This window comes from Eurypyga helias, unplaced genomic scaffold (assembly GCF_000690775.1).
Source record: "Eurypyga helias isolate BGI_N326 unplaced genomic scaffold, ASM69077v1 scaffold17929, whole genome shotgun sequence".
Taxonomy (NCBI): Eukaryota; Metazoa; Chordata; class Aves; order Eurypygiformes; family Eurypygidae; genus Eurypyga; species Eurypyga helias.
In genome coordinates, this window is record NW_010274135.1 from 8,568 (window position 1) to 28,205 (window position 19,638).

A 19,638-nucleotide genomic window follows, 5' to 3' on the forward strand; every position below is an offset into this window, starting at 1 on the left:
AGCTACACGTCACATAGCAAATTCTTGATCAGAGAGAGAAAGTTTATGCCTTTTTATTGCTGTTCAGTTTATCAATGTGTGTCAAAATTTAAGCCTGCTACTTTAAAGAATCAAGTGCTATTTTTATTAAAGAATTTCAAATTCTCAGAAAACAGTATTTTCAGTAGATTTTTTAATACCCAAAGGAGGTAAATTTGGATCCTATGCCTGAACATGTGATTTTTCACTTACGGTGAGAGCACGATAGTGCACTGTTTGTTGTTTCTGAATGGTACACCATCAATTAAAATAATATGGTAATCCAAACAGACAATGATACTAAAGAAATAGAGGAAGGAAATCTATATCAAACATCTGATCTTAAATTAAAATAGACCAGCACTCTGTGCAAGCTTTCAAACAGATCAGATGCTTAGCTGCTATGTAGCATACCAGCAGTGGTTTCAGAAGAATTATACCAAATTTGCGCCCACTACTGTTCATGTGTATTCTCTGACTCTGCAAATTTCACTCAGACAAAATACTAAAGCAAAGTAATTCAAATGTACCAAAAAAAAAAAAAAAAAAGAAAAGAAAGGGAGGAAGAACAATCTTTATAAATCAAAATTGGTTTTGTATCACTTTCAAGTATTTCGGGAAATTTTCACCACACTGAAAAACAAATCACTTATCTTTCTTACTTCTAGTTTTAGGTAAGATTAACCAGCAGAAGCAACAAAGTTGGAAACAAAACCATTCTTGGCTTGTGAGACTAAATGCATGTCCTCAGCAGGCTTCCAGTTCATTGTCAAGTGTACTGTTTGGGTAGCTTTCAGTGAACATATGAACATTTGGCTGATTATCAAGACACCACTGACACATGTAGATGGTCGCAAAGGTATTTATCTAATTAAAAGAGAGATCATCTGAAATTATTTCCTTTTTCTTGCTGTAAAACAAACACAAGTAGCATATTAACAAGATGCACAAGCTCTTCTTCCTTGCCTAGTCAGAATTTTTAATGTGGTTAATATGTAATGAGAAATAATGAAAACCTGATCTTGAAATATCATTAACAGTTTAAGGAATAAAGCTGTGGTATTTCCTGAATTCATTCCATGCCATCTTTTATAAAACAGCTTATGCAGACTCCTTCTGTTTCCTAAAATGAAGCCAGCTTATGTTTCTTACGTATTTAAATAGCTCCAACACCAGAGACATACGAAAGGTTACACTGAATTTTAATCCTTGTAAAACATTCTTACACCACACACTGTTATTTTAAATCATTTCAATAACATCCATTATAGAACTCAGTAAAGAGCACTGTCTATGACTATGCACTGTCAAATATTTCTGGCAATATTGGGAATTGACTACAGCATATTTCTTTTTTAAAATCAAGAGTTAACCTACATATTCTGAACTTGCAAATAATACACAACAGATTGTACTTTCATATAGGCTGCAGAGACATTCACTCATCTTTTTCTGATTTGTATATAAGATTAAATTTTCTATAACAATAAGAAAGAAAATAAGTTATCTAGCTAGGAGGCTAGTAGTTATTTGTAATTGTATTAATCAAAAAGTGACTGAAAAATTCAAAGTTAATTATTGTGAAGTGCACAAAATCTAGAATATAGGGACTTTCCACAGTACATTATACTAAGTCAACATATAATAGATTAAAAGTTGTAAAGCGAAAATCTTAATTTAAAAATTTAGTGTTTCTGACATCATCTTCCACCACTCCATCAACTCTTCTTTCTCCTCTTCTTTTCTTTCAGACAATGACTCCAGCTCAAAATCAACCTAAGAGAAACAATCAAAAACATGGGTGAGACTTATAGAGAGAAGTGTAGGCTTTTAAGTGTCATTTGTTGAAAGAAGTTGTTTAACACAGACATGGAGCTTAGGGAGGTACCTTCCATTTTAGCCTTGAGACACGGTGGAATAAGCTCAGCCTGATTTAAATATGTGCAATACAAGCATATCAGTACAATAAACTTATCTAAAAAATGAACATAGGTGAGCAAAATTTCCAAAAGAAACCAGATATCTGTCCAGTGTTTGACTTGTCTGAAAGCTTTAAAAAATATGAGCTAATTAAATCATAGACACCTCCATAATTTATTTAGCATACAATAAAAGTATCCTCAGCATGCTGATGCCTAATACCTAGAAATGCAGACCCCTGGCATATCAAAAGGTATGTTCAATTTTATGCCACCAATAAAACCCAGATATTTTTCTGAGACACATCTCATTAGTGTAGCTATGATCCACTAGTAGTACATCCTAGCATATGATACACACTAGAGAAATAAGGATTTATTTGAACTATTAAGAGCAGAATCCAGACTTGTACAGAGGATGAATTAAAAATGCTTCTGAACTCTTACATGCAGGCTAGGTCTTATTCACCATACATGCTGGGTACCTGCACAAAGCAGCGCTCCCTCACTACCTTTCTGCACAGAGCTGAACACTGGCTTTGACCTACTCAGGTAGTCACTTGACAATTTAGATTAAAAATATCAGGTCTCAATGAGAACCTCAACATCTGTTACTTTTCATGTTGCACTATTTAAAGATATCCTGTAATCTTCTATCTGATTTGCTCCTCACACATCAACTAATAAAAAATGTTTAAGTATCTCAATGTTACCTTTCTCTGTGTCTTTTCATTTTAAATAAGACCAGCATCTGACAAAACAAGTTTACAATGAGATTACTCTCGGTGGCTTGTGCAGCAAGTACTGGAAGGGTAGATTTCCAGACTGTTTTCTAATTTAGCATATTCTGAAATATTCTAAAAAATCACCTGCTGCTTACATGCATACCATGAAGGAAAAAAAATAAAAGACTTTTTAATATAAATAACAAATGATGAACCAACACACATGCGAGCACTTACCACAACCGCAGGGCTAAAGGGCACAGCCACTTTTTTAGTTATTGCTAGATAGCCTGGTGCTGAAGCTGTAAGTTTGTAATTTCCAGGCACAAGCAATCTCCAGTAATCACCGTCCTTGGCTGTAGAAAACAAAAAGAAAAAAAATCCAAATAAATATGCATAAAACTAGTTACACAGCTAAGGAGAAGAGACTGTCTATCTTGTCAGGGTCTTTTGTATTCCCGTCAGCCCTTTCCTTTTGTCTGTCTGATTCTCCTGTAAGGGCTGTATAAATATGTCATTACAGATTTTCTTCTTTTCAGGTAACCAAAACCCAGATTTGAATTCTGAAGTTGTGCTATAGCCCCCATGAAAGATTTTGCCTGCTGAGGCTGAAGGCTCTTCAGCACACTGAAGAAAAGGACAATATGGGACATAATTCTACTTTAGAAGCACCCCCTAGCCAATGTACAGCTCGTGTTGTGTCAGGGTTTCAGTTTGCAATGCAGTGTGAATTTTTAATGTCCGTCAGTATTCTGAAAATCCAAACATAAATACACTTTATTCTCATCAAATTTGAACACATAGGACCACTTTTCTCAATTTATCTTGCAGAGAAAGGTAGAAATCATAATTTCCTAGCGTATTCCCCCCTAGTATGTTAGCCCTGAAGCACCATTATTTAGATGTTTCAGTAACCAAGCAATGTCTAGGGTTTTTTTATTCTATTTAGCCAAACAAAGAAACTAAAGTTTGATCCACTCAGGTCAAAGAAGGCTCCTACTGCACTTGAGTGCTACTGGAGATCAGGTCTTTCAGTCATAGAATAAAAATGCATCATCCTCTTCTCCAGAAATGACTCTCTCCCATTTTCACAGACTCAGATCCTCCCTGCTCCAGCAGTGGGCAATTATCTAATTTGTCGCAGACTAATACTCTGCATTTCTCTGTCTCCAGAAAACATTGCTGTTCTAAAGGTCAGTAAGCAGTGCCGTTTAAAAGACTTGGCCATGCTCTTACTGCCAGTTCCTTAAATGTTTTTTCAGCACATCTGCAGCTACACGGTGCACAGAGGGAAATATTACTTAAATGTCTGCAATTCACAGAGTCAAAAAATGTCAGCAGTCAGCCCAGTTGTTCCCAGACTTTTCATAAAAGAGAAAGGGAAAAAATACTGCTGCAGAGCTACGATAATAATCTATTCTAATTCCTGGCAGTGGAACAAAGCTGAATTTTAACTCACAAAGGAGCAAGGAAAAGAAAAAAAACACAACCAAAGAATATTTAGCCTTCTTTTAAAATGTGCTAAAATTCAAGTACTTGTTTTCCTCACTCTTTTGACAATATATGACTTCTAGGCTTATATACACACAATGTTGTGAGAGGATTCATGATTAGATGCTTTTTTGTACTCTAGAAGCATCAGCTGTAGCACCTTATGCGTCACACACTCGTACCTCAAAATATCTCTTTTCACAGCTTATTCTGTCTTTATTATCTCTGAAAATTTATTTACAGACTCTCTACTTTCTGCCTTTATATATACAGTGAAAGGAGGTGGATAACGTTATCCCAGACTGTTCTGCTTGGCAGAAATGCCGGCATCTCTGCAGGTGATGTGAGAACAAATAGAAATCAAAGTCAACTCAAGGGTCTACGAGTTCTGTTCCATAGTATTCTGCATCTCTGAACCAGTATAGTGAGATACATCATTGAGAAAATGATGATAATGTAAGTTCATGCATAAAATAATTTTTTAAAATTGTCATTCAGAATAAGCATAGGTCTACAAGGAAGACTGCAAGCTGGCACTGTGAGAGCTACCTTTGAATTCATTCCTAGAATAAAGCACACCACCGCCGAAGAGGTGACACACAGTTTTCTATGAACACCAACAAGATAATTTACTCTTTTAGAACCACCCTTCTAAAAAAAAAAAGTCTCATAACTGTAAACAGCAGAGAGAATTTATCTTTGCAGAAGACAGTTATGTAAACTGAAAATCTGTCAAGAATTTACATACCAAAAGGTATGATCACATCGTAAGTAATATAACATTTTTGGACTACAATTTAACCTTCAAACTCAAAACAGCACAGCCAACAGGACTTTTCATCCTGGCAGAGCTGTGAAACACTACTTGGACTGCAATTCAGAAGACAAACTAAGCACAAATAACCAAAAGCCACTAGAACCAATTCATGTCAGAGATCCAGTCCCAACAACCAGTCTCCAGCTACTCTGAGAGCAGAATACAATCAAAAGATTCATGAAATCCTGCAGGCAACAAGCTTCTTGAGGCACAACATGCTTTCCTGGCTTCAATGTTTTGCTCCCTTTAAGCTTCAGCTAGTAAGATCTGGAATGGCTCCAGATTGCCAAACACAGGGAGAAGTACATCCCAGCACTTCTTGTTTTCCTGAGGTACAATGCTCACCTGATGTAATGTCATGGCTTATCCCCTCCACAGAAATTGTAGCATTTGCTATTGGATTACCCTGAAGATCTTTAACAAACCCTTTGACTCCTCGATGAATCTAAAATAAATAAATAAAGTCAGCAACACATGGGAAATCACTGGAAAAATCATAAGAAAATATGTCATTTCCATCACTGAAATACCTAGGGGTATGTCTAACGATATATGTTATGGATCTCACAGTCTAATATGCTGACAGCTATCAAGGATAATTGCTACACATCATATTGGAACAAACAGTAAAGAGAAAAACTAAACCAAATGGTAGTTACACTGATTTCTCTGTTCAACACAAGCATTTCTCAGAAATATGCAGCAAATCATAATATATGTGAACACTGACTTGAAAGTCTTTGTCAGTGGGGATTAATGTATGTGCTGAAAAGCTTTGAAAGACAGTAAAAAAATTTTTAAAAAAGGTTTTGATCAACTGTAAGAACTTAGGGCTAATAATGGACATAACTGCTTAGAAGTGAAACATTAACAAGGTTAAAGGCAGGCACTTGGACTTTGATGGGCAATCCCTGTGTGAGATGCTTGACCTTTCTATCATGAACCCAAAACATCCAGGTCTTTGAGCTGGGACCAAAGAGTCACAACACTCCTCACATGGCCTGTGAGAAAAAGGCGATGGTGGGTCATGTCCTAGTTCCTTCTCACCTCTTCAGCAACATGCTTCAGGCAACAGCTCCAGTAGTACCTAATCTGTCTTTTCCCAGGATATATGAATTTAAAGCACTGATTGGACCCCAGTGTGGAGAGAGACCAGTCCTGCTGGTATTTCTTAAGCACAGTCTGAGAACAGATTGAGCTCCTCAGAGGCAACAGACTGAGGATCAAGTACTTTCTCACGACCTGAGATTGGGAGCTCTTAGTGCTGGGGAGAATGGGCATTTTGAACCTCTGTAGAGATATATCCCATTGGGAGTCTGGAAATTAAGCAGGGAAGTACTGGAAGTTGAGGCTTCTCTCTGATTCTGTGATGTCTGAAAAGACTTGTGGATCACAAAACTTATTTCCCTTTATGAACCTATATTGTGTATTCAGCTGCTGTAATTTAGCTCACCAGTTTCCTCTAATCTACAATGTGGGAGAAGCCTGACACAGATCGGCTTAGAAAAGCAGAAAGTACTCATTTGCACTGTCCTCAGCAATCATGGTGGAGATGGGGCATAGAGCTGGACCTCTTACCCTGTAACCAATGCCAGATAGACCATCTGAACTTCGAGAATAAAGCCAGCAGCTCCACAGGAGCAAAGGAAGTTGGCAAAATAATCTCTCACACATCAGTAATTTTGAAAATGCAGTGACACTGTAGTCTTCCATGAATCAGAGAAAAATTAACCCATGTGCAAAGGAGCTAAGAAATTTGAGATGGATCCCATAATAAATGGGTAAAAACCTGTGGGATGGGTACAGTTTTTTCCTCAGCCCACATAGAGCTTACTAGCAGAACAGTATAACCCAAACATTCCAAATATTCAAATATTTCATATTTCTGGTTAAATAAAGCATTTCTGCACAAAGAATTTCTCAAATAAATGAATGTATTAATTGACCAGCTCTGCCAATAAAGTTAAGTTTTTGATTTGGCAATCCCAGGTGTGCAGCCATTAATGATATCAGATATATTTGTGGTCTTTAACTACAATATCCAGGTTTCAGAAACTCCATACTCCCACACTGCTTGGAACCATCATTTCAGTGTAGCCTGTTACACTGGCATGAAATGATTAAAAAGAAAGAAAAAATTTTTTAAAAACCATTCAATTTAAAAACAAACACACACAATGTGTTTCAGGAGTCTTAACTTCTAACAACCCATTGGCACAAGATTATCTAAACCCGTGACTACGCTTTATACTTCTAATCATATTTTGTATAAATTTTAATGGAATCACTGACAGCTCTACATTGAATATTAAGCAGCTCACACAATCAGAGAGCAGTGGAGTATCTACAAATCCAGGATTAGAGGTCTCCCTCTGCATTCCACTGAACTGCCAGGCAGCTACAGTGTAATCCAGCCGTCAGGGCTCCCTGTACATTCAGAGCAATTCCTCTCACATCTGTATGCACTCTTTCATATCTGTAGGGGGCAATCCATCTCTCTCAGTATACACACCAGTGCTGGGGGATACACTCTGGTGATGTATATTTCTTTTCACTGAGGAAGCTGATATAAATTAGTTAAATAAAATTCTGGCAACAGCTTAAGTAAGGTGAGATGAATCCCATGCTCTAACATCTTTCTTTTCCCCTCTTCTTCCACATATTTAGAAAGATCACACAGGATTTACCACCTTAGAGACATTCAAAAATTATGGAGCACCAATTGGATTAATATGAAATTTTGAATTAGATGTTCAGACAGCACAATGTTTATGTTTTACGTACAATAACTAGAGTTTTGCCATCCCCTTTTTTTGTTACCTGCTCAATGTAATTGATAAGGGAGTTCTTGTTGTCCTCCCAGTAGCCCTTCAGAGTTTCTTCAGGTGGGAATTTTTCACAGCTAAGCTCCACTGTGATTTCAAAGCAGTTACTGCTGAGGTAATTGAAATCCTGCAAAAAAAAAAAGAGAGTTAGTGATGCGTTTTGCATTGTTCTTAAGTAAATAAAGGGGAAAACATGAAATGCTGGGGCTATTAAGAAAAGAATAGATTTAAATACACTTTGTGCAGTTCCTTTCAATCAGCCTAGTTATGAATTCAGAAACTTTAAATCACAAAAACTAAGACAATTCCCATGAACATTTTGTTCCCAGGGAAAGTTTAGAAAAGACTTGACACCTGGCCTGTATACACCTACCCGACACAGGTTTTTGAATCACTGACACATAAATTATTATTTTTCCCCTTCAAGAACAGAATTTTTTTCCAATTATGGCTAAAATATTTCCATATGAAAGTAAAAGATGTTCACTTTGTAAGTCAAAAAGAATGACTATGAATTATAAAGCAAATGAAATGTGATAAAGTGACTTTGAAAAAGAGGTTTATAAAGACGGGTCAAAAATGTGTTGGAGGTTTTTTTTCTGAATATACAGGGTTTCAACTTAGTAACATTTTTATGGAAAACATCTTTTTACTAAGGAATATTCTTTGTCAAGTTTTTTGCATAGATCCCAAATATTTTACACACACACACACACACAAAAAAAAGAGCGCCCCCACAAAAACAAACTCTTTATAAACTTTGTTTACAAGGAAATTTTTCCATGGATAGGGTTATTTCCCACCCAGTCAATGCCTCTGCAAAATCAGTAGTAGATAGCCTTTGATAGAGAAGAGAAACATTATTATTAATTCAACTTCAATCATAGGAATTTAAAAATATATATAGTAGCATCATCACTAGGAATAAAAACTTCATGGGAAAGTTGCACTCTTACATTTCTGAGCCCCTCCTCCTACTACACAGAAGTATTGGCTATTTTCTTAAATCGGTTAACCGATAACGAAGGTGGTTTCCAGTTTTGTAACTGGATGAACCAGCTGGAGAGGAACTGTGGCTGTCCCCAGAAGGGTTACAGATACATTATTTGCAGAAGCTGATGTAGAATTAGCTTTTGCCTTCCTAGTCTATCTACCTAGCAGAGTCAGTGGATTCTCAAATAGAGGACTGAAAAGAAAAAGGCTACTAAGCATTTAGAACACCCCCATGGAGGTCACTGAGTGATTTAATCATGATTCAAACACAGCTAATTCATTCCGCCCTATGTTCCCTATGCAAGCTACATATGAGACCTAGTGCAGTCTTTTTACCAAAGCACTGGTCCAGCAATGTCCAGAGAGCTGATGTCATATCCGAAAGAGAACCCCGAGGGCAGCAAACAGATTGAGTAAGGTGGGATTTTGCCAACACATTAGGGTGAAGAGTCTATTTTCTGCCAACCAGGCAATGAGACTTGTAACTACTAATAGGAACAGGAACTTTTCAGATCCATAAAAGAACCTTTTAATTTCTGAACTTTTTTTAGATGGCTGAAAAATGAGGACACAGAAGGCAAAGGTGCTCCTGGGAGGGACGGCTCTGATGTCCCATCAGGCAGAATGCAAGATGGACCATTCAGCAGTACACAGCAAAAGCGTAGCAGAGCCATAAGTAAAAACCCTGACAGCAGCGTCGACTGCCAGGCATCTGTTCCAGACACTAGGTAATGTTGTTTTTTCTTGGTTTTCGCCTTTCTTCTACAAGAAAGAAAGAAAGAATATGCAGAAAACTGGGAGCCAAAGGGCATGATGCAATTTTATTGTGGTGCCAACAACTCTTGACCATCACTGCTCTAATTCTTAGGATGTTTCTCCCGCTCCCCCACCTCCCAAAGGATGGTGATATTCAGGGATGCCTCACTTTCTCAAGAACAGAATAAAGAATCAATGTATTTTAGAGTTTTGTGCACAATGGCTATATCCTATAGTTTCTTTCCCAGCTTCTGGCCGGGTCCACAGTTTCTATGTGTTGCTCCTGACAAAATTCAGCTTGCAGCATTGAGCTGCCAGTGATGATCTGAATCTCTGGAGCAGAGAACGGAGTGAAGATAGCCTAAGTCTAAACTGTGGCTTACTATATGTGTAATCTGGAGAGCATCGGGCTGGCTACATACAATTTGCACTCTTCACCTGCCTTCTCAATATGGCAATTAGGTGCAAAATCCAAGAAATCAAGACATTTCAAACTAATAATTCAACATAGCAGCAAATTTGCTGCCACTGGTCAAGCTCTCTAACTGCCCTATTCCTTCTTCTTATGCACATGGCATACATCACATGCATGCACATCACCACATGCCCAAAGCCTCTCATTTTAACAAAGTATAGCACAAAACTAACTTTCTTGTACTTTAACAGGGACCACTCTCTGAAGATGAGAGGCTTAGCAGTCCTCCGATAAAACTGAGATTCAGCAGTGAATGCCCTTCACTGCTGACCATAAGTAGGACTTTTCTTTGAAACACAAAAACTCCTCTGTTGCACTGCTCCACTGTTCTGAAGGTCTACAGTAATTCTGCATTAGTACTTACATAAATAAGCTTAGAATATGGAACAAAATCGATTTCTTCAGCTTTTAAAATAGGAAAGAAATTGAAGTGCAGGGTGCACCCCTGGCATCCAGGCATCAGAATTACTTAGACTTTGACTTACATGCTACAGCACTAAGCTAATTCCGTTTCTACATATATAAAGACAGTAACTTTTAGCAGGACTGGATGAACTTGAGCTTTGTGTGTAATGGGGAGAACATGTTCCACCTACATATGTTGTATAAAATCCTAAGAAACATTACCTAACATTGCTTTCAAAACTAGTAATATGAAAGGTAATTCAAGTTAAGAATAAACTGAGTGCCAAGATTGATTTGAGTGTGTCTAAAAATAAAAAAACATTTAAACAAAAGCCTAATAGTACAGAAATATAAGCTGTTTTGAAATGCTATTTTTCTAATGACACAAATATTATTAGACTCAGGTGAGTCTGTAATGACAGAACAAGCAGAATAGGCATATGGCTAACTAGTAATTCATGACTATCTGTTCTTCTCATTTATATTTCCAAATAGATACTCCACACAAAAGGTACATTAAAAAACCATTAGTGATGTTGAAAAGTTATCTACTCAACAGCTAAGGAAATGACAAAATGAATGCCGTCTGTGCAAATTTAATTTTGCTCTCTTGTGCATAAGTGAAATCATTAATTACATGCTGATAGGGAGAACACCAGTGTTAAAACCAGCATGGATTTTAAGTACAGGCTTGTTTTTCCCCAGAGTCTGGTAGATAAAGGGGCCTTTCCTGAACACAGTGAATGAGCCTTTTGCCTTTTCTTGCTGCTCTCTGAAAAACCTACTAGAATCAACTAATTATAAATGAGAACTAACATAAAACAAATGTAAGAGGCATCATGGTCTCAGATTTAGCGCAAAGATGCTGTTAGAGAAGCTATTTTCTCTATGCCCTGGCTCCACAGAAGAAAGTAACTACTAAGCAGGTACTGGTGAGAAAAACTTAACTGCAAAGTGATTAAAGAGAAATATGCATCAAATATTCCTGCATATCATGTGCTCTTTCCCCCTCAAAAACTTGAATGGAGAATTGCCTGAGGTTGATGAGGAAATCCTGAAGTTTTTACAAGAGAGCAAGGACAGAACATGAATGAAATGCAGGGTTCATCCTTATTTCCACTTTGAGACAAGGGCTGCTACCAGACTTTTCTGCCACCAGATGTTCAGCCTTCTTACTGCAAGAACCCCGATATCCAGAAAAACATATACAGAAGCAACCCACACTCACACAGGGGAGCCACCCATATATTATCCCTGCATACTGGGGAACAAATGAAAACTGCTTCTGGCCCACCATGCTGTGCTGTGTTCTACCAATAGTATAAGTTCCTGTGAGCCAATGATATGGACAAAGAAATTGATGCAGCACAACAGGGGGACACCATAATAAGCTCCACAGGGCAACAGAAACTTTAGTAATTTATTAGAAAGAAAAAATAGCCCTTCCTAGGTCAGAGCTTTTGGTCTGATGAGGTACTGCCTAAGGCAGCATCTAGGAGAGCACAGCCTCTCTCACTTAGTTGAGTTGTCCTCCACTCTCTCCTTTTTCCTTCCTTCACCACTGCTCTGCTAAAGCTATGCACTCCTTTCTACCCACTCTCAACTATTTTCTATCTCTGTTCCCAGGCATGTTGCTCTAGTTCTCTCTCCTCTATAAATTTGTGGCCAACTCCCTTTTATTTTGACTCCATTCAAACCAGTGAGATCAGAGCCTACCCTGTAGATGCCCACAGGAAACTAAGCTACTCCCACATCCCCTCACAGGAGCCAGAACAGTCCACAGCTATCCAAAGGTGCTAAGAGAAGTACCACCATAGCTCCAAACCAGGGCAGATACCACTGAGACAAAGTCTTTGGAGAGCTTCTCTTGATAAATTCTGAACTTTGGTAAGGATATACAGTGAAATACTTCTCATAAAGCAATACAAAATGCTTTTCAACAGTTTATGCCACTGCTAACTTTGAGTGTATTATCGTATGGATAGAAAAAAGGGTCACTACTTCAACAGATAACTTGCATGCCACACTGCAGTTTCCAGACAGAGCTTTTTGGACTACAGCTTCCAAGAAAATTTTCACTTGAACTAAGCAATGTTTAGTTATTTTCCTTAGCACTAGACATGGAAACAACAGAACTGTTTTCACTGGATTATTTTTGGGTTTTTAACTCAGCCTGTGGCAAACATTACCATGGAGGCTTAGTTCAAAAGCCACAGCTTGCCAGCTGATATCTACACTTGGAAAAAAACTCCAGATTTGTGCTGTATGGTCCAAAGTATATTGTCATCTCTTTATTTTTCATTAGCTTCATTATATGAAGACCACAGATCCTGGTTAGAACTAGGATTCCTGTCTACTAACTTCTGCACAAATACATGAGAAAAAGAAAGGGCTCACTTGGGGAATTTGCAGTCTAACTTAAAATAATACCCAAAAGGAAGAAATAATTCAAACTTTCCAACAAGTTTTTCCAATGGAAAAATGTGCTTTTGGCATGTGCAGTTTAGTCTGAATCAAAGCATTTCATCAAAACAATGGAAACACTGATTTTTATAGAATTTTACTATGGAGAAAGAAGCTTAAGTTAAACATGTCCATGTTTCTACAGTTAATACTTAATATTTCATTAAGATAATTTTTGGACTGAACTGAAACAAAATTTAACTATTAAACCTCTCAGTATTTAGTTTATATTAATTTTTTTCCAAATTCTGCAAACACTGTTTTGTCAAGGGTGTCTTAATGGTTCCTATTTGAAGTCTGTGGAAAGCTTCACACAAAGGTAAATCTTTGCTTTTCAGTCATACTCAGAATTGTCATCATTTTAACTCACACACAGTCCCTGGTACCTGTGATACCACAGCAGAAGAAACATGCTGTCCCTGTGAAGATGGGGGATAACAGCTCTAAGATTAAGCAGGTGATTGCTGGCTGTGTGAGCACTACCGGTCATTGTTTTGCACCTAATTTCTTCATGCAGCTTGATTATTTTCCTCTTGTAGTACCCCCTTTACCGCTCCTGTTACAGAGTTAAGCTACCACCTAAGCTGTCCCAATGCTTTGAGAGATTCCTACTCATTCCAGGTAAAAATTTAAAATTAATTCAAAGACTGTAATAAATATCAAGAAGAAGGCAAACAATAAAACTGGTATATGTGTTCAAAGTTACCTGATACAAATCAACAAAACCAATGCACAGGCAAATCACTCACTGCAAGCTGAGCTTCTAGCTCAGAAATCCCCAGCTCAATTTTTCACTCCCAAGTTTTGTCCAAATTTAGCAGACACAGAAAAGTGACTAAAGATTTAGATATCCCAGCATCTGTTTGGCCTCAGTGTACAAAGAAAATGACGTATCAAAATTCTTGGTAAAAAGGAATTAAATGTCTCATTACAGGCTACTCTTCCAGACTTCTGGAAAATTAGCGCTGAAGTGGTCATAGTAGCTTTGCTGTCCCTCTTAGCACAGAAGGCTCTAGCAAAGAACAGGGGAACACTACCTGAGCAGGAATCAGGCTCTAATAAAGCCAGGAAGTATGGAGACACAAGTATCTTCACGGCTGGATTTTGTTCCCATGGAAATCAAAGGCCAAACTCTCACTGTCAATAACATTCCAAAATCAGGCCTCTCCACCTCCTTCAAGGTTGGATGCATTCATTATTGAGGTTAAAATGAAGAGCCAATAGCCTGCTCTGTCTCTTCAGGATTTGTTAGGGCATTTTTTACTCTTTTTAAAAAACAAACCACAAGCTCAAGCTCTCATGAGAGCAGAGCAATCACTTGCCCACTGTAGAACTACCAAATTTGCCATGATCTGAACTCTGAGTGAAGAAATACTGTAGAAAAAGCAATAAAAGAGGAATTTTTTAATAGGGATCACAGTGAGCTTCATGGGATTTTATAGATGACTGTATGTAGTGAGTGATCAGCCTTTGACCCAGCCTTAAGCAGAACAAAAATTGTGGATAGTCTGGTGGTTCCAGACTATAATTAAATCAGTGAAAACTTAATCTTAAAATAACCACGGGTGACACTGAACCCCCACGCAGTGCAGCGTACCTCCTGGGACACTGTACCAGGCACCACCATTAGTTGTTCCATCCACAAAGCTGCTGTCATCGTCATTTTTACGACACGGTGGTCTGTTTGGATCAGACATAGCAGGATTAAAAGAAGAATAACTGCGAGCCAGGCTTTGAAAAATAGCATCATCAGGACAGGAGCTGTATTCATGTGCACTTCCTAGGGAGGAAAAAAAGTCCAGCAACAACAATTATTTAAAGGGAAGTCATACCAACTGAGCTCACAACCCAGATAACTGTGCCTGGAAATTCTCTGTACATGGGTAAATGTCCTACAGCATCACAAACTAATATAGCATTATCTTAATAACGTTAACATTTCCCCAACACTCCATCAATTGCCTGTACCATGTTGCCCAAGTATTAAGGTGAATGTTCATATCAGTCTTAATATTATGAAAATATAATTAAAACACTAAATATTCTTAAAATATTAAATTATTATAAATCCGTGGTTATACATATGAAAATATGTGCACCACAAAATCTAAGCTGTTCTAGGCTTTAGATATTTTCTTAGAAGAACACACAGTACATAGGAAAAGGTGTCTCTCTAAAGGGTTTACAGTATTATATTAAAAGTATTTGCAATTAAACTGTAAAGTAGTAGATTGACAGAAGACAGCCACAAACAATTCCACCATCTCATAACCATTTCAGTCATCCTCCAGCAGCAGAAAAAAACAAACTAATATTGCTGCGGACTAAATGATAACATCTCTGCTACAACGTGTTCCTTCTTATATGGGACCAATACTGAGAAAGTGGAAGCAATGACAGTTTCTATTAGAACACTACTGCTTTCAGAAACTGTTTTTTTAAAGGTTCAAGCAGAGAAACCTTAGATCACATAGGCGGCCTAGAGACATCTCTCTGGCTTCAGCTAACAGGTTACCAACAGCCCCAGCTAATTTAAGTGCTGAATTGCATTGATTAAAATATCTGAGGACCATGATTCTCACAGGTATTACATCATTTTTGTTATGTAACTCTCTGGAAACAAGTTATCTGTCTTCAGCATTAGAAAACATGGCCATACAGTGATTAGCTTTAAGCATGTTATTAATAAGCTAAAATAAGTCATTACAATGACATGATGTTTACGAGGTAGATCTTAGGTATCAGTGAAATAAGTGTAGAATGTAATTTATATCTCCAACTATTTCATGTTAACTCACACTACATACCACTCCGAGTCTCATCATAAGGGTAGTTTGCAACAAGGTCTCCTCCATGAAGATTGGCAGAGAGCACAAAGGGAATATCCATAATCCAGTGAATGACACCTTTCGTTTCAGGAGCAAGCTACAAGAAAATAGCAACACCAGCAGTTACAAATTGATAATTCAATGTAGAAATACTTAGTTATATATATGTGATTTAATTATTTTTGCATATACTGTGCAAGCCATTTAAAGGAACATCAGTTTTATTTTGGCTTCAGAGAGAACTGCATCAGTCATTTATATATGAGTCTTCTCAGACTGATTCTGATAAAACTTGTGTAAATTAGTTCAGAACGAGACCAGAGATAAAGCAATCTTAATATTTTACTACTTCTCACTATGGCTAAAAAAAGCCTATGAAATTTAAAACCAAGGAAAATAAACTAATTCAAAAGAAATGTTGGCCTATTTTCTGCACAGAAAGTAAAATTACATTTTATAATTTGAATTTGAAGACAGAATATGGCTATTATGGCCACAAACCTAAGAGATAGCAGTCACAACACTGTAATTGCTAAAACCTCATGGGTGGATAAACACAAGAAAATGAAAATCCCTCCATATATACGCTTGTATATTTGAGGGTTAAGCTTAACAAAAATGCATGTGTTATGTGTGAGAATAGCTATCTAGACAGCAATGTAATTAAGCACAATACACAAGTGAATTTCTGGCACTAGTAGCAATGCAGAGTATCTGCAAGAACAGCTTCAAACCAAGGGAGAAGGTTACACAATCTCTGGACTTAAAAATAAAACATGCTTTGAATGAGGAATTGTCTAAGGATTAAGCAATACAGATCAAAAGGATTTACTATGCAAGACATTTTGAGGAAAAACTTCCAGAAGCATCAGATGGATACATTTATCAAAATGAACAAAATATTTAGAAGATGATGAATCATAAAGACTATACACACATCTCTTAGAGGTTGCTATATGTCTAGTTGTGTAAAAGGGAAAAGATGAGGATGTAAGTGATCCAGTATTCAAGTCCCTACTTACCTTAGAATTCTGGTCCACGGCTTTTTTCATGTTTTTCAACAGATGGTTGTTTGGGCCACCTTCTTTCTCATTAACATAGACTATTCTATCAAGATCAGGGAAATTTCGGTTTAGATCTATCCCTTGGGCATTACTTCGACCAACAAACCAGTCTTTAAGTTCACCAGGCTGAATGAGGAAAGAGAACAGAAAGAGAAGGGAGAGGAGTAGATTCAGGAGCTTTATATGGGTGTATTTAGCCATATGAATTCAAATCATGGGTTGACTTCTCACGTTCTCGAGAATAAGAAGGGATCATGTGGGAGTAAAAACTTCTGAAGCACCAAGACCTGAGTCACCCCTATTTCTTCCTAGAGCTCTGTGGGAATAAAACCAACCTCTGTTTCAGAAACTCACAGCGAAGAGGATCATTCTCACTGTGGCAGATCCGGACTAAGAATGGGCAAATTTACCAGCAGCATCTGGTTTTCCAGTGTCTGCTAAGTATTCCCCTGAGACCTGACTTTTCCCCATTGCCTCATGTTCATGCTTATGAATTGCAGATCTCATTTCAGTGAGCGTCAGGGCAGCTGTAAATTTACCAGACAGCCTCAAGGACTGCTTGCACTTATTTCAAAGTTTCTCTAAATGGCTTCAGGGTAAAGAAGGACCTTAATCTTTATATGCCTGAGATTTTTATTTTTATAGCATCTGTCAGCTTTGTTCACTGAAACAGGAACTCTGAATAAAGATGCAATGAGAATTTTCTGCAAAATCTTTTCTTTATGCTCTGAAATAGGGTTTGGTTTGCACCAATAAAATACCTTCAGAGTGCATAGCTTTTCCTAGCTTGTCTCTGTAAGCTTTTGGTACTCTGTAAGGTAGGTTTGGCTTGATTACTGGTTTTAATCTTGGGGAATACTCAATCTAGTGTCACGCGCTGTGTACAGGATCAAGATACTTCTAAATTAGAATAACAGTGGAACTAAAGCAAAATGTAGTCTAAATCATATATAACTTCTAAGGCAACCATGTAAAAGCAAGTGTACTTTAACTAAGGAGCAAAGGTTTCAAATATTATTACAGAAAGTCTACAGAAAGACATTTCAAAGTAGTAAATCACTGCACCAATTTGAGGCCAGGTTCTGCTTCCATGCCACTAGAGGGCGTCAGACCACTGAATATGGTTTAAAGAGCTCTGTGGTTTGGGTTACGGTTTGGGGTTTTTTTTACGACTTCACGAGAATCAGTTTAGTAAAGATCTTAAATTAATATGGAAAAGTTTAATCTCTTAATGTGACTATTCATTTATGATTAAGTAAGTCAAATCTTATTAAAAAATAAATACACCTTGTAAAACAAGACAGTTCTTACTTTTGTTTAAAACAGTACGTACCAGAAGCGATATATAACAGGGTCTTATTTGGCCTCTATTTGCTAATTATGCATTAACGGATTACATGTTTCTCGGGTGAGTTGTCAACCTAAAACACATACTAAATTTTCTTGACTAATAGATTAATTCAAGTACTTCATGCCTGAAAATTATAATCAAGATTATTTATATTAAACAGATGGCTCAAAAAGTTTGTCTGTTTCAGCACCAGGCGCTGATGAATGTGAATAATTCATGTAAGTGTGTTTACATGAGAATATTCTGAAAGGAAATAACTTTCGCTTTTGTACCACTTTTGAAACATCATGTATTACTACAAGTTACTTGTTTAGGAAGCAGCTTGGTCAGTGAACTTAGATGAAAGACGATGCGTGAAACATAAACAACATTATATTTTAAACTACAGTAAACGCACTTACAAGAGAGATGGTTATTTCTTGAAAACCCAAGAATAAAATTCTCCTTGTTAAACAGAACCAGCCTACTGTACTATTAGGAAATACTTCAGTTATGCTGTCCCATCCAACAATCACCACCAAGAGTTCATACTGCTAGTCCAAGTGTCATTACGATCCTAAGGTTGACACAGATAACTTTTCTTATATAGGTAGCCTTACAAACCTGGGATGCTGCCTTCTCAAAGCCATCTGGGTTCAAAGATGGCATGATGTGGATACGTGTGCTATGGATCAAGTTGATAATAGTTTCATTTCCTTTCTGGTATTCATTACACAAGTACTGAGCCAAGAAGATGAGCAACTCCCTTCCAACAGCTTCATTTCCATGCATATTCCCAACATATTTAAATTCAGGTTCTCCTGCAAGAAAAAGGAAGAATATATCTTAGAACAACACATAAAAATCAGCCATGGACTGGACCACACAGCACACCTCTTACTACAACTGGTGTTGTAGTAACACAGTATGCCCAGGAAACTACAAGTTTCCTTCAGAAAAGTAGGTTTGGGGTTTTCTAAACTCTAGCTAAACAAACAGAAATTTATATTCAGGTCTTTGCCAAAGGCAGAGAAAGAATATGAGAGGACAACACAGTATGCCAAAAAAAATATTAAGTATGGCCATTAACATTACTACTGAGATCTAATGCAATTGATGTTTCAGTGATACAAAGGGTGTCTTGATTAGGTAGTTTTTAAATATTTAAACTGACGCTAACAGAGCTTCATATCTTTAACGTTCTCTCCAAGATTAGGCTAAGCTTATCACACTACACATGCATTAAACTGCAACTCTTTTACCAAAGCACTGCCAGTTGATGATCCGAGTGTTCTGAAAAAATATTATTCAGCAGTCACTTTGTATATTCAGCTCAGACTTTATGAAGCAAGTGCAATAACCTAACTCATAAAATGAAACGTTCCCATTTAACATTCTAATAAACATTCCAGTGTTAAACATGTACATTAATGTATATATATGGGAGGTTTATGCATATATTTAATATTGATTTATATATATATTGCATATTAATACTTAATATTCAACATAACATGTATCCAATATAT

At 37.2% G+C, this 19,638-nt stretch overlaps 1 protein-coding gene across 1 annotated transcript in view; it reads right to left on the minus strand.

Annotated features, from left to right (window-relative positions):
* Positions 1 to 868: 868 nt before the first annotated feature.
* CPE (carboxypeptidase E) overlaps positions 869 to 19,638 on the minus strand; it is a 20,741-nt gene continuing 1,971 nt past the window's right edge. Inside the window, exons 2-9 of the mRNA XM_010159729.1 lie at positions 18,734 to 18,930; positions 16,738 to 16,905; positions 15,695 to 15,812; positions 14,482 to 14,667; positions 7,791 to 7,927; positions 5,316 to 5,415; positions 2,900 to 3,018; positions 869 to 1,794 (exon numbers count right to left, since the gene is read on the minus strand). Of these exons, the coding sequence (XP_010158031.1) occupies positions 1,696 to 1,794; positions 2,900 to 3,018; positions 5,316 to 5,415; positions 7,791 to 7,927; positions 14,482 to 14,667; positions 15,695 to 15,812; positions 16,738 to 16,905; positions 18,734 to 18,930 (1,124 nt within the window). The 3' untranslated portion in view covers positions 869 to 1,695. The remainder of the gene's footprint in view (positions 1,795 to 2,899; positions 3,019 to 5,315; positions 5,416 to 7,790; positions 7,928 to 14,481; positions 14,668 to 15,694; positions 15,813 to 16,737; positions 16,906 to 18,733; positions 18,931 to 19,638) is intronic.